Below are 13,036 nucleotides of genomic sequence, written 5' to 3'. Positions count from 1 at the left end.
CTCTCATTAACACCTGCAGTGCACAATCTAGCTATCCTCATGTTTCAGACCCAAACTCCCATTCAAAGTTTGAGGCCGTCATTGTTTTAGATTTGACACGACTCGGGCAGAAATTAAAAGTATATCACTATACTTCACTTAGTTAGGGTCCATTTTTAAGGATTAGTTTTTTTACAAATTAGATTGTTAAAAGATCATCTCAGAAGGAGATGAATGTAAGCTCAAATGAACGAGAAATGGAATACTGCACCATTTTAGTGTTTATCAGACATAAACAAAGAGGGTCAGTTGCTCATCTGATAAAAAACAAAAAAACATATTTATACCTAAATAACTGCAGGAGACAAATATGATCATATTATTTGGGTTTTATCTTTTTCTTTCAACTAAAGCAGCATCCTTTTGAGCTCCGTGATAAATACAGCATGCTGTGTGGACACAATGCTTCCAGTTTCTGTCCTACAACCCCACTTCAGATAACTATGACGCTCATTCTCTTTGTAAGATGAATGTGTGTGTGTATTTTACATCATCTCATCAGTGACTCACCTCCCATGGATACTGGGGTGGAGGGTGACCTCAGTTTTTCAATATTGTATCACGGTGAATGAGGTAACCTGCATGACAAAAGCTTAGATCAGCCAAAATGTAAACACGTCATCCACACAGACTTTTAGGATGTATTATGAATACGATATGGCAGGTACACAAACAGTGTGTATGTACTGTGCACACACATGCAGAAGATAACATCCCGCTTCCCTGCAGGAATTAAAGGAAATGAAAGGGGGCACATTTTTCCACTGACTTGAGTCGTGGCCAATCAAACAGCAGGTAGTCTCAAGTCCGTTCCGATCCAAGCCAATTGGATTTGATGATGAGCTCACTATACTTTCATATCTGAGCTGTGATTTGCTGCTTGTGCGTGACATAGCTAGAGAGGCAGACTGTGCTCTTCACATGGGAGCGTGTGTCATACACACCAGCAGCCAGCCAGCCAGGCAGCCACTCCTGCTTGGGAGCAGTTGATAGAAAAATTTAGCTGTCCCGTTGCTTTGGCATGTACCGGGCTTCCGCACCGTCATCAATTATTCAAAGCCTCAGCAGTGCTTCCCTAGATCTGAGTGTGTGGGCGCACATGTCGGTGTGCGTGTACATCGTGTGTGTGCGTGTGGTCGCAATATATGCTCTCACCTCATCTTTTGGGATTCACGTTCCTGCCGGTTTTCCTCCATAATCTGTTTTTCCTCTCTGCTTTCCGGGGCATCGGCACTCGTCCGTGGATCCTCCAAGGAAAGGAACATGGAGCTTTATTTGTGGATTCTGTACAGCTGATTTACTCTGAGGGCTCCTCAGGTTGACCTTTTTTGTTAGAGAGGGAAGTGAAGACTGCTTTTGGACCATTTAGCCGTCAAGAACTTTGTACGGACAGGACACGACACTCTACTTTAAACCCTTACCTCTTGGTTTCTGGATCTACTTTGTTGATTGGTCAAAATGCCAGAAGCAAATTATCTTCTCTCTGTTTCCTGGGGATATATTAAGGTAAGATGTGTTCTGATGTTGGACGTGGAGGAGTTTTTGTTAATTTAGGCTTTTCCTAAATTACCATCAACACAAATAAGCTACACTTTGTGTACAGAGCCAACATTTGACTTGACATGATGAATATTCTGGAAATGTTAATTTTGTCTGTGATCAAAAGTGACGGTGTTTGCTCCGTGCTCCAAAATGTGAAAACATTCATCGATGCAATGCCCAGAAAAACATACATGATGATTCTTTCAAATTGATCTGGACACTTTCTACTTTACATCCCCTAACATCTTAGTTCTTTTTGCTCTTTTTTTCTGTTTTTTAATGCCACAAAGACCTATTTAGATGGAATCATACAGTACTGATTAGATTTCTCCTTTACTAGATCCCCTGCTCTCCTTGTGGTTGGGTCGCTCTATATCTACCAGACAATGAGGGATTTTTGTTTTTTTATTTATGTGACACAAATATCTGAAGACATCTTTAACTCATAATTGCGTGCACTAACATTTGTTTTATTTGTTTTCCTATAAATATTTCAGACAAATATACCTGTACATATGTGTACTGCTTTTCTACACTAGTGGAGCTCAACACCTGATAAAAATGCACCATAGATGAGTTTTCACTTGTTTTGCATCAACTGATAGCATTTTAAAGAGCAATCTAATGAAATGCTCATCACAAGTTTCCAGTGTTGTCACAGTCTCTTTTATAGGATCGGTTTTGATTTGCCAGTATGTTTTAATCAAAACCAGGCTGTTTTAGTAATGCAAAATCTTTTCTTGTCAGGTTTCTTTTGCAATCTCTTTTGGGACTTTGATGTGTTTAAAAACTGTATGATGTCTGTATAATCCCCGATTTCAGTCATTCTGCTCAATATTCAACAGTCTGATACTCAAATGAAAAGCTGGGGGGTAAATGTGGGTTTGTCACTTCATTTAGTCACAGCAAAGGCAGGAGACTATAGCGACAATCAGCAGCATACAATACAACCAGAAAAATAAAGATGAATAGGGTCTTATTCTGCTCCTGAGTTGTTTTCAGTTCTCTTCATCGTTGTGTTAAATATGAATATTGTACCATTTAGTACATCCTGTAAAAATAAGTAATTATCCCCTGTTCCTGCTGTACAAACTGTTAAACCCATCATATATGTGTGTTTCTTTCAGTTTAAAAGGATGTTAAATCGGGAGCTTACTCATCTATCAGAGATGAGCCGCTCCGGGAACCAGGTGTCAGAGTTCATTTCCAGCACCTTCCTGGGTGAGTGATGACACCAGAGTTACTTCGAGAAAAAAAAAAATGAAAAACTCCAACCTTGCACTCACAATCCCCTCGTGTTCACGATGTAGACAAGCAACATGAAGTGGAGATGCCAACCCCGCAAACGCAGAAGGACAAGGAGAAGAAGAACAAGCCCATGTCTCAGATCAGCGGGGTGAAGAAGCTGCAACACTCCTCCAGCCTCACCAACTCCAACATCCCTCGCTTCGGAGTCAAGACAGAGACTGAGGATGAATTGGCTAAGGTATGTTTGCATGTAATGCTGTAAACAGTCTCCTTGGGTGTACTTTGATGAGATAGTAGTGAAGGGGAAATAAATACTTGATCTAAGGATAATTAATAAAACCGACTATTATGAACCAACAAATAATCTTTTTATTAAATATAATACCTTAAAATTCCATGATATAGTAGAGCAGAAAACTGTTTTATTTGCCTTTAAAGCCCAGCAGAAACTGCTTCCAAACTGCATTCAGGATTTGTTCCAAATAAAAGAAACCCGCTATGACCTGAGGGGGAAACTCATGTTTGAGATGACGACAGCAAGAACTAATACTAAAAAGAGACACTAAAAATGTGTCGCTCTATCATCAAGTTTAACAAATTGTTTAAAGAAAATATTGTAAATAAATATAAAACACTATAATTATAAAGTATATTATCAAAAACATTCTAGGATGTGAAATGTCAATTTTATATTTTGTCTTACTTATTTTTTTCTTCTTTATGTATTGTTTGTTTTCACTGAGTAAAAGCTAATGTCTCATATTTTTGCTGATCATAAGAAAAAAGGGTAGGCACTATAAGCTACGGCTTCAGCCTACACCTTTTCGGCAAAAGAAATGTTGTTTTTTTTTTCTTCCTTTTCATCTTGTTCTGTACAAGCCGAAATAAAGATTCATAACAATAACATCTCTTGCTCTCTCTCTAATTCCTTTCTAGGAGCTGGAGCATGTAAATAAATGGGGCCTTAATGTTTTTAAAATCTCAGAATTCTCTGGGAATCGGCCACTGACGGTCATGATGTACACAATATTTCAGGTAAAAACTCACATCTTCTCATTTCCTATAAAATAAGTTATTTATGGATCATGTAAATCTCCATGACTATAAAGTTCCCTTTTTTATGTTTGATTTTTAGGAGAGGGACTTGTTAAAAACTTTTAAAATTCCACTTGACACCTTTATAACATACCTGATGACCTTAGAAGACCATTATCATGGTGATGTGGCCTACCATAACAACATCCATGCTGCTGACGTCACCCAGTCAACTCACGTGCTGCTATCCACCCCTGCCCTCGAGGTGAGGCTCCTGTGCACTCACAGTCAAAGCACATATGCTCACAAACACAAAGGGCATGCTTCCACAATCAGCTCCAATCAAACCCCCGTTCAAAGGCCAATCAATGTCCTCCCCTCTCCCCTCTGCGCCCCATTCTCCTTCTTCTAGGCTGTGTTCACAGACCTTGAGATCCTTGCTGCCATCTTTGCCAGTGCAATTCACGACGTAGATCATCCCGGAGTCTCGAACCAGTTCCTGATCAACACCAGTGAGTCTAAATACAGATTTCCATCAACAGTTATGTCAGTGGGCTCTGTCAGATCCATAAACATTTGCTCACAAGCCCGGGCAGGTGTGAACATGCACACTGTAGCCTCTGCCTCACTACTACACACACCGCTTTATCATATGTTAACCATATTTCACATAGAAACCAAAGTCTCTGGAAGCTTTTTCCTGGACATACATACCTTACGTTACATCCTTGTCATCAGCAGCATTTTTTGACATGTTTTTCCAAGGCAGAAGAGTTGGCAGAGGTGATCGATACTGTGTCTATGTTGCTGTTTCCCTGTAACACAACATCATTGAGGTTTCTCGGGAAAACATCCCCCTAAAGACATGGATGCAGACGTAAACTCTGCAGAGGAAAGCTTTCTCTTTGACGTGATTTGTGCTATATATACTTTTTGTATACTTGCCCTCTTAACTTGGTGATTTTGAGGAAAACCCAGAGTCTACGTCCACTGGGTTTCGCTCTGGGCAGCCATGTCCAGATCATTACAGATGTGAATGTTGCATGAGAGTGCTACCAATCAGAACAGAACAGATGTTGCGCAGACTCATACACTTCACACACAAACTCTGTAGTAGGGATGGGCGGTATGGACTAAAAAAATTATCACAATCATTTCTGGCATTTATCCCGAAAACGATAAAAATTACGATTAAAAAAAAAAACAAAAAAACAATTCAACTCCACTTTTGTAACTATAAATCTATCAACACATTCAGTCTTTGGAGCCCCCAAATCACTCCAATAAAAGAATACTGAATGCTACTAAACTACACCAATGGGAATCTTTCTTTCTTTCTTTCTTTCTTTCTTTCTCTTTCTTTCTTTCTTTCAGGCTCATTTCCTTCCTTTCTTTCTTTCTTTCAGGCTCATTTCCTTCCTTTCTTTCTTTCTTTCAGGCTCATTTCCTTCTTTCTTTCTTTCTCTTTCTTTCTTTCTTTCAGGCTCATTTCCTTCCTTTCTTTCTTTCTTTCTTTCTTTCAGGCTCATTTCCTTCCTTTCTTTCTTTCTTTCAGGCTCATTTCCTTCTTTCTTTCTTTCTCTTTCTTTCTTTCTTTCAGGCTCATTTCCTTCCTTTCTTTCTTTCTTTCTTTCTTTCTTTCTTTCAGGCTCATTTCCTTCCTTTCTTTCTTTCTCTTTCTTTCTTTCTTTCTTTCAGGCTCATTTCCTTCCTTTCTTCCTTCCTTTCTCCTTTCTTTCTTCCTTCCTTCCTTCCATAAATCAGCTTTACATAAAAAAATGACATCAACAGGAATTTATCATTTTTAACGCGAGATGACAAATTCTTACCGTGGGGAATTTTTTTGACGGTTTATCGTGAACGATAAAATATCGCCCATTCCTACTCTGTAGTGCTTCCCAAAAGCCCAGATTGGGAAATCCCTGCCATTAAGGCAATATGAGTCAAATCCTAGTTGGGAGCCACCCAACTGATCTTTCGTCAGCTTAAGAGAAACACAGCTGGATGGATACCCTTTTCTCCTCTCTCTCTCTCTCTGTCTCTCTCTCTGCTGCGGTGTTCCCCTGAGATCAGGACTAATGCATTTTCATGTAAAGTCCAAATACAGTAACAGCTTCAGATGAAGCTGACTGGGAAACCTCTCTGCTAGAAACATGTCTCGTGCTTTCCTGACAGAGTTTTTTTGTTCTTTTTTTTTTTCATTTTACTGGAAACCTCAACTCTTAAAATAAAATGATCAATTGTATCCTTCCTGCAGATTCAGAGCTAGCTTTGATGTATAACGACTCATCAGTGTTGGAAAACCACCATCTAGCAGTTGGTTTCAAGCTCCTGCAAGAAGAGAACTGTGACATCTTCCAAAACTTGACCAAAAAACAACGACAATCACTGCGAAAGATGGTCATCGACATTGTAAGGGACAATCTTGATATTTCTTATACTGAACTTGGACCGGGGTCCTGTGCAGCATTTTCATCGTTGTTTTTCTGTACTCACCGCTCTTTATGGTGTGTTTTGCTTGCTTCAAGGTGCTAGCGACAGACATGTCTAAACACATGAATCTGTTGGCTGACCTGAAGACGATGGTGGAAACCAAGAAGGTGACCAGCTCTGGTGTGTTGCTGCTGGACAACTACTCCGACCGGATACAGGTAAACCGCCGCCATATCCAGTTTTCTTTTCATAACAGTTTGAATCTAATATATTATCATAAAGACCATTATTTGAATGAATGAATTGTTTATTTCGGTTACATTACATTATTTGCAATTCAAACTGTGTGTGTAAATGACAAAACACTTTCATACAAGTTTACACTCGTCAGTTTCACACAAAAAATAATGATAAACTCTGTCACCGAAAAAGGAATAGGCTGAAGCCAAAGCTTATATTTGCCTACCCTGTACTTTCCAACAGAAAACCCAGATTATCTGCAATATGAAAAGAAACAAAAAGAGAAATTTCCCTTTAAATTGTTCTGCTTAACCAAATTATACTCCAATCATTTAGCATTGTAATCCTTAATTATTTTACTTTTCAATATTTTTTTAAATTCAACAGAGATTTACACAGTTTCACTTCATCACTAAGTTGATTCCATAATTTGACTCCCAAAAATGAAACACATCTATATTTAACATTAGTCCTCACACGACATCTTTCAAAGACCCACAGCCTTCTTAAATTATAATTTGTTTCTCTTAATTTATAGAAATGCTGAAAACAAGCAGGAAGGCTATTATTCTTAACTCGAAACAAAATTTCTAATGTTTTTAAATATACAATATCTATGAATTTTAATATGCATGACTCTACAAATAATGTATTAGTAGTGTCACGATAAGAAACTTTATTTATTATTCTTACAGCTCTTTGCTCATCTAAACATCTAAATGGTAATAAAGGGTACAGGTAGCTGTGTTTTAATCCTGTTTCTTGTGTGTATCCAGGTTCTCCAGAACATGGTGCACTGTGCAGACCTCAGCAACCCCACCAAGCCTCTTCAGCTTTACCGACAATGGACGGACCGCATCATGGAGGAGTTTTTCAGTCAAGGGGACCGAGAGAGGGAAAGGGGGATGGAGATCAGCCCCATGTGTGACAAACATAATGCCTCAGTAGAAAAGAGTCAGGTAAGATTCGCTGATAAAGGTGCCGGTCACGCCGAAAGCCCGTGCTGCATAGACGCACCGTGACCGTCTCGTGTGCTCCGCAGGTTGGATTCATAGACTACATCGTCCATCCTCTGTGGGAGACGTGGGCTGATCTCGTCCATCCAGATGCCCAGGACATTTTGGACACGTTAGAGGACAACCGAGAATGGTACCAAAGCACCATTCCGCAGAGTCCATCGCCAGCGTTGGACGAGGCGGAGGACAGCACGCGGCCCCCTGGAGGGGACAAGTTCCAGTTTGAGCTCACCCTGGAGGAGGACGGGGAGTCGGACACTGAGAAAGACAGTGGGAGCCAGCCTGAAGAGGAAGAGGAGGAGGAGGAAGAAGAGGAGAACAGCTGTACCGACTCGAAAACACTCTGTACGCAGGACTCTGAATCCACGGAGATTCCTTTGGACGAACAGGTGGGAGAGGTGGACGAAGAGGAGGAGGAGGAGGAGGGTGTGGAGGAGGGCGAGACACCGAGCTCAGAGGCCTGCGTTGTGGAAGAAGAGGTGGTAGAGGAGCAAGAGAAATCCACTGAAACATAGCAGTTATGGACAACAACTGATTAACTGCTCTTCTTAGTAATGACAGATGATTATTTATAGAATATTTTTTTGGCTTTTGTGAAATCTGTGTTTTTTATACATCAATGATTCTGGTTCCAAAGCGTGCGCTGCTCTCCACCTTGGCCACTCCTTCTGCCAGCTTTGCTCAGACACACCCACCGGTACTCCTTCAAGTTTTTTTGCACTCAGGAAAACTCCTTTTCATTCCCATTTCTACTGAAGCGGTGTGTCTTCATTTCACTTTGACCCCTTCCTTTTTAACATGCTTAAGTTTGAGGATGTGAACAAACAGTTCCCAGGCTGCTCAGTGGGCACATCGTTTTTCTGCCGTTTAGCTCGGCCCCAGCCTTGCCTGAAAGTTTTGGTTGTGTCTTTGTTTTATTAAGTGCCCATTACTCAAAAGCGACAGTTATTATTGTCGCAAATCCCCCTCTGGTTAGGTCGTATCCTCCCTACTATGAATTAGAAAGCATGTGGACACTGCAGCTCCGACGGGACGCCGCAGAGAGCGGTGCTGCAGCACAAAAACACATTTTCTGATGTGGAAGTCTTCCTCGGAAACCTGACTGACACAAAGCTTAAATCTGAACAGCCACAACGCTGTTTTAAACCTCTTTAATTTTTGTTTCGTACTGTTTGTAAGATTAAGATATTTTCTAGGATTTTCTTTTACAATTCCAAGGCTTTTTCTTTTGTTATGAAAGAAACCAACAGGCAGAATCGTATCAGAGGTCGTCAGGGTTTTGAAGGGGTATCTTTACGGCTGGATTATGCCAGAAGTATTCGGCGCTGTTTGCACTTGTTTCAATAGCATTTATAATGTTATTCATGTCAAACTATACCCATCCTTTAGTTCATCCTGTGTGTTGAAATTTGGAATTCATTTATTAATACCTATTATTATGGTGGGCGTTTTCACTGAGGAGGAAGCAGAAACCTGAGGTCTTATGCTTCACTTTCACTGGAACTGGGGATGAAGCCTTTACATTTTATTATTGTTGCCTGCAGTTCTTTTGAACTCATCCTGAGACAATGCAATGCTTTGTAGTCGATACAAAAAAAAAGAAAAATCACCTTTTCTAGAAGCTTGATCAGTGCTCGAAGTGTATAGATAGTAATGGCGTTAAAAATTACAAGGGTGATTTTATACCGATGTTCTGAAAATGTTGCTTTATTTTTCTTGAACATTTTGAGCGGTATACGCGTCAGTGACAGCTGCTCGTCTTCAGCCACTTATGGTAAGAGTTTTTTTTTCATCAGATGAAAATTTGATTTGCCATCGCGACATTTACTCCATTTACTGTCTTTGTTCTCAACAAGACAATCAACTCCATAGCGTAGTCACCGGATGAGACTATCCTCGACATAGATACTATAATGCACTAATTAGTCCATATATAACCTCTGTACTTTTGTTGAAACTCGCCAAAACACTGACTCGTGCTTGAACACCGGCTTGAACATTGTTTTCCCGCGCCTCGGCCAAGAGTCTCTTCCCTTTTCCGTGTTTCTACAGTTTTAAACCACTTAAATACAATATTATTATTATTTATTGTTATATTTTTCTATTTGTTGGGTTGTTTTTGCAATATAAAGGTGGTACAGTAGATATTTCACTGTAGCATAGACCACAGGCTTGCCAGTTACCATACCCAAATACACTTTCTTTCCCAGTGTACATAAATTTGAAAAAGTTTTAAAAAAACATTTTGAATTTAAAAAAAGAAAATTGAAATGCCACACATTGCTTTTTTAAGTGTGTTTGTTTTAAATATGTGTCATTTAAAAACTTTTAATTTAATCTTTCATTTTGTGCCAAGATATGTTTTTTTTTTTTTTTCATCCTCACCCGATGCCCTTACCTGTAATCAAAATTTCTGGTTTATCGCTGTTTACAAACCTATATTTATTGTGCTGTATATAATATATAATTATTAATGTTATTACTATCATAATGCAGTTTGCTGTAAATGGTTGATTCTTATCATCCCTTTTGGTGATGGTGTGGCTGTATTACGTACCTCTTGTTGAGAGAATGTTTATTACACATGAGTTTCGGTGTAAAAATGATCCATCGACCTGTTGCTTATCTGAGAACTCGCTCGGTGAACAGAGGGGGAAAGCCAAATTGTCTGTTTTTTTTTTGTTTGTTTGTTTGTTTTTTTAAGAAACTGTTCCTTGGCCCATGGGCTGTGCCTTAAATCAAACACATTATTTTCTCTAGCATTTTTTTTTTTTTATTCTCTAGTTCTCCTTTTGCTGCATTGGTGAATCTCCTGGCTCGGATTGGCCTCTTGTTGTGAAAGTTGCCTTTTCATTACCACAGCCAAACACACAATTTGCCCTACTGCAACTTACGGCACTGGGTAGGATAAACTGTGCAGTGCGTAGAGGTTCAGGTCGACCACTAGTCACAGATTTACCGGGTTGTGGCCTACGTGTGGGATGTCTGAGAGTCGTATTTGCCGTAGACCTGGTCTGAACCGCTCACACTTACGCTCTGCGACTACGCTCACAGATGGGACTCAACCTGCCGCATGTGGACGACGCGGGAGTTACTTTGCTGCGTCGCTTGCCTCCTGGTTGTCTCCAAACTACTAACACTGAACGGGGAGCGACAGGAGTGTGCAGCCGGTGCCCGACAGAGTCCTACAAAGCACAGAAGCTTTGAGACACACCTGCTTGTTCAGCCACTGCTGCATTAATTATGGCTGAAACACTGACGGTGTGTCAGTTATCTATGCGCGGCCCACTCTTCAACTCACATTACTTGCAATATCCAAAACCACTGACATCTTTCTGTCTGAGCAGGAGAAGAGTTAAATATATAAAAGGGAAAGGGGAGGATACAGGGAGGGTGTGAGGGAAGGGGGAGGGGGGTCTCCATCATTGTCCCAAAACAGGGACTCTTATTTTGACACACATACTGTAGATTTTAACAGCCCTGGACCAATGGATATAGTGGGTTCTTTTCTCATTATGTGTTCTATTTTTTTATGGCGTAAAAGGAAAACACAAACTGTAACTTTAAAAAGAAAAAAAAAGGTCTTCAGGACAATTATTTTTTTGGGTTATGTCTTTAGAATGCCAACTTGTCTGGACGTTTCACAGGACAATTAAAATGTTATTTTAATGGATTCCTTGTTAATCGCAGTCTATTGGATAGCACTGTAGATCATACTACTTTATGTAAAAAACAAAAAAAAAGAATGAAAAAACTTTTTATATGCAATGGATTAAATAAAAGCATGGGTTGATTCTGCCTACCTGCTGGTCTCTTGGCTTGTTTCTTTTGGGTTTTATGCTGTGTATGTTTGGGAGAAACGCAGATTGTGTCTTCCATATGAATTAGGAGTGCTTTGTAGTTTTTTCTTCTGATTTAGATTAGATCTTTCCTCTCATTTTTCTATAACAAAGAAATTAAAAGTGTCTTCAGTCAGTGCTAAAGTAAATAAATACTATAGTATCTGAAACATGTACACACAAAAATAAAAATAACCAATTAAAACCAATAAATATAAATAGCCTAGACATGTACAATCTTACACACAATCCTTCATGTCAGTTTATGGTTTGTTTTTGATAATTTTATTTATAGAGCGCTTTTATTTGTTTGTTGTTTTTTTATTTTTATCCCGGTTTTTTCCCCCATTTTATCACCCAGTGCTCCTACCTAAGTCAGACAGTCCTGGGCATTTCCATCCTCTACCAACCAGCTCCTACTTAGAGCACTTTTAAAAGATCTGAAAGACGCTTTTGAGTGCATTAAGTTTTGTTACAGCTGTCTGAGTCGATTGGTTCTTGTTTTTATTGCTCTGTACCGTCTACCTGAGGGCAACAGTACAAACGGACAGTGTCCAGGGTGAGAGGTGTTGTTTGTGATATGCTTTGCTCTTTTTATTTATTATTATTATTATTATTATTATTATTTATTTTTTGTCTGCATATATATTAATGGTTAATACCATGTTTGTCAGGCACACGAGGAATGGACACAAATGCAGACACAAAGGGAAAACGGTTCAAAAGATTTATTGGAGTAAATCTGAGCAGGCAAGGATCAGGCAAAAATCCGACGAGGGGCAGGCAAAGGTCAAGGTCCAAAAAGGCTGTCAGCGAAGGCAGAGGTACCGGCAAGGGCTTAGGCAAAAACGTGGTCTGGAGGCAGAAAAAGATCAAGAGGTCAAAGGGTCAAAAACTTTGAGAACTCACTTGGCTTGAAAGACGGCTGAAGGCTTGGAGAACACAAGACAATCTGGCATGGACTGAAGAAGGACTGAGGCTTAAATGCTGTGGGCCTGATTGCACCAGAGTGATTGCAGGTGATTGCAAGCATATATATATATATACATTTTTGATATAAAATATATATGATATATTTCTAAATATATCACATATATATATTTTATTAATATATATATACATACATACCCATTTTCTTTTGGGGGGGGGGGGGGGGGGTGACATCCGCTGTTAGTCCAAGACGCAAAAAACACATGGCAACGCACAACAAGCACACGAGCCCTGGAAATCTGCAAGACAAAAAGCAAAGACACGACAACAGGCAGAGACACAAGCAGCAACTATCCCAGGTACCGGGGACCCAATCACAGCTAGGCAGTCCAAACGATGCTCCACCTGAACTGTAACTGTGGTGGAGGAGAGAGGGAGCAACCCCGCGACTCGAGAGACCAGAGGCCGACAAGGAAGAACCCGGAACCCAGGCCACCAGCAACCCCACAGAGGGCAAGAAGAGGGCGGGAGGAAACCCACCGCCAGCGAGGCCCGCCCCCCAGCGGCAGCTGAGGGGCCCCCACGACCACGGAAAGAGGCAGCCAGGGAACCCGCGGTGGCAGACCGGCATACACCACTAACCACCGGGGGAGACTGTGTAGAGCAGGGGTCTCGGACTCCAGTCCTGGAGGGCCACATTCCTGCATGTTTTAG

The 13,036-nt window shown here is 40.4% G+C and overlaps 1 protein-coding gene across 5 annotated transcripts in view; it reads left to right on the top strand.

Annotated features, from left to right (window-relative positions):
- Window positions 1-11,347, top strand: part of pde4d (phosphodiesterase 4D, cAMP-specific) — a 155,052-nt gene extending 143,705 nt beyond the window's left edge. For all 5 annotated transcript variants that reach the window (XM_061729333.1, XM_061729332.1, XM_061729334.1 and 2 more), the window contains exons 7-15: window positions 2,709-2,802; window positions 2,892-3,067; window positions 3,766-3,864; window positions 3,965-4,129; window positions 4,277-4,376; window positions 6,122-6,276; window positions 6,393-6,515; window positions 7,314-7,496; window positions 7,580-11,347. In XM_061729333.1, the coding sequence (XP_061585317.1) occupies window positions 2,709-2,802; window positions 2,892-3,067; window positions 3,766-3,864; window positions 3,965-4,129; window positions 4,277-4,376; window positions 6,122-6,276; window positions 6,393-6,515; window positions 7,314-7,496; window positions 7,580-8,068 (1,584 nt within the window). In that variant the 3' untranslated portion in view covers window positions 8,069-11,347. The remainder of the gene's footprint in view (window positions 1-2,708; window positions 2,803-2,891; window positions 3,068-3,765; window positions 3,865-3,964; window positions 4,130-4,276; window positions 4,377-6,121; window positions 6,277-6,392; window positions 6,516-7,313; window positions 7,497-7,579) is intronic.
- The last annotated feature ends 1,689 nt before the right edge of the window (window positions 11,348-13,036 follow it).

This window comes from Cololabis saira, chromosome 9 (genome assembly GCF_033807715.1).
Source record: "Cololabis saira isolate AMF1-May2022 chromosome 9, fColSai1.1, whole genome shotgun sequence".
NCBI lineage: Eukaryota > Metazoa > Chordata > Actinopteri > Beloniformes > Belonidae > Cololabis > Cololabis saira.
The sequence above is the reverse complement of the archived record's forward strand: the minus strand, read 5'-3'. Positions and strand labels throughout refer to the sequence as shown.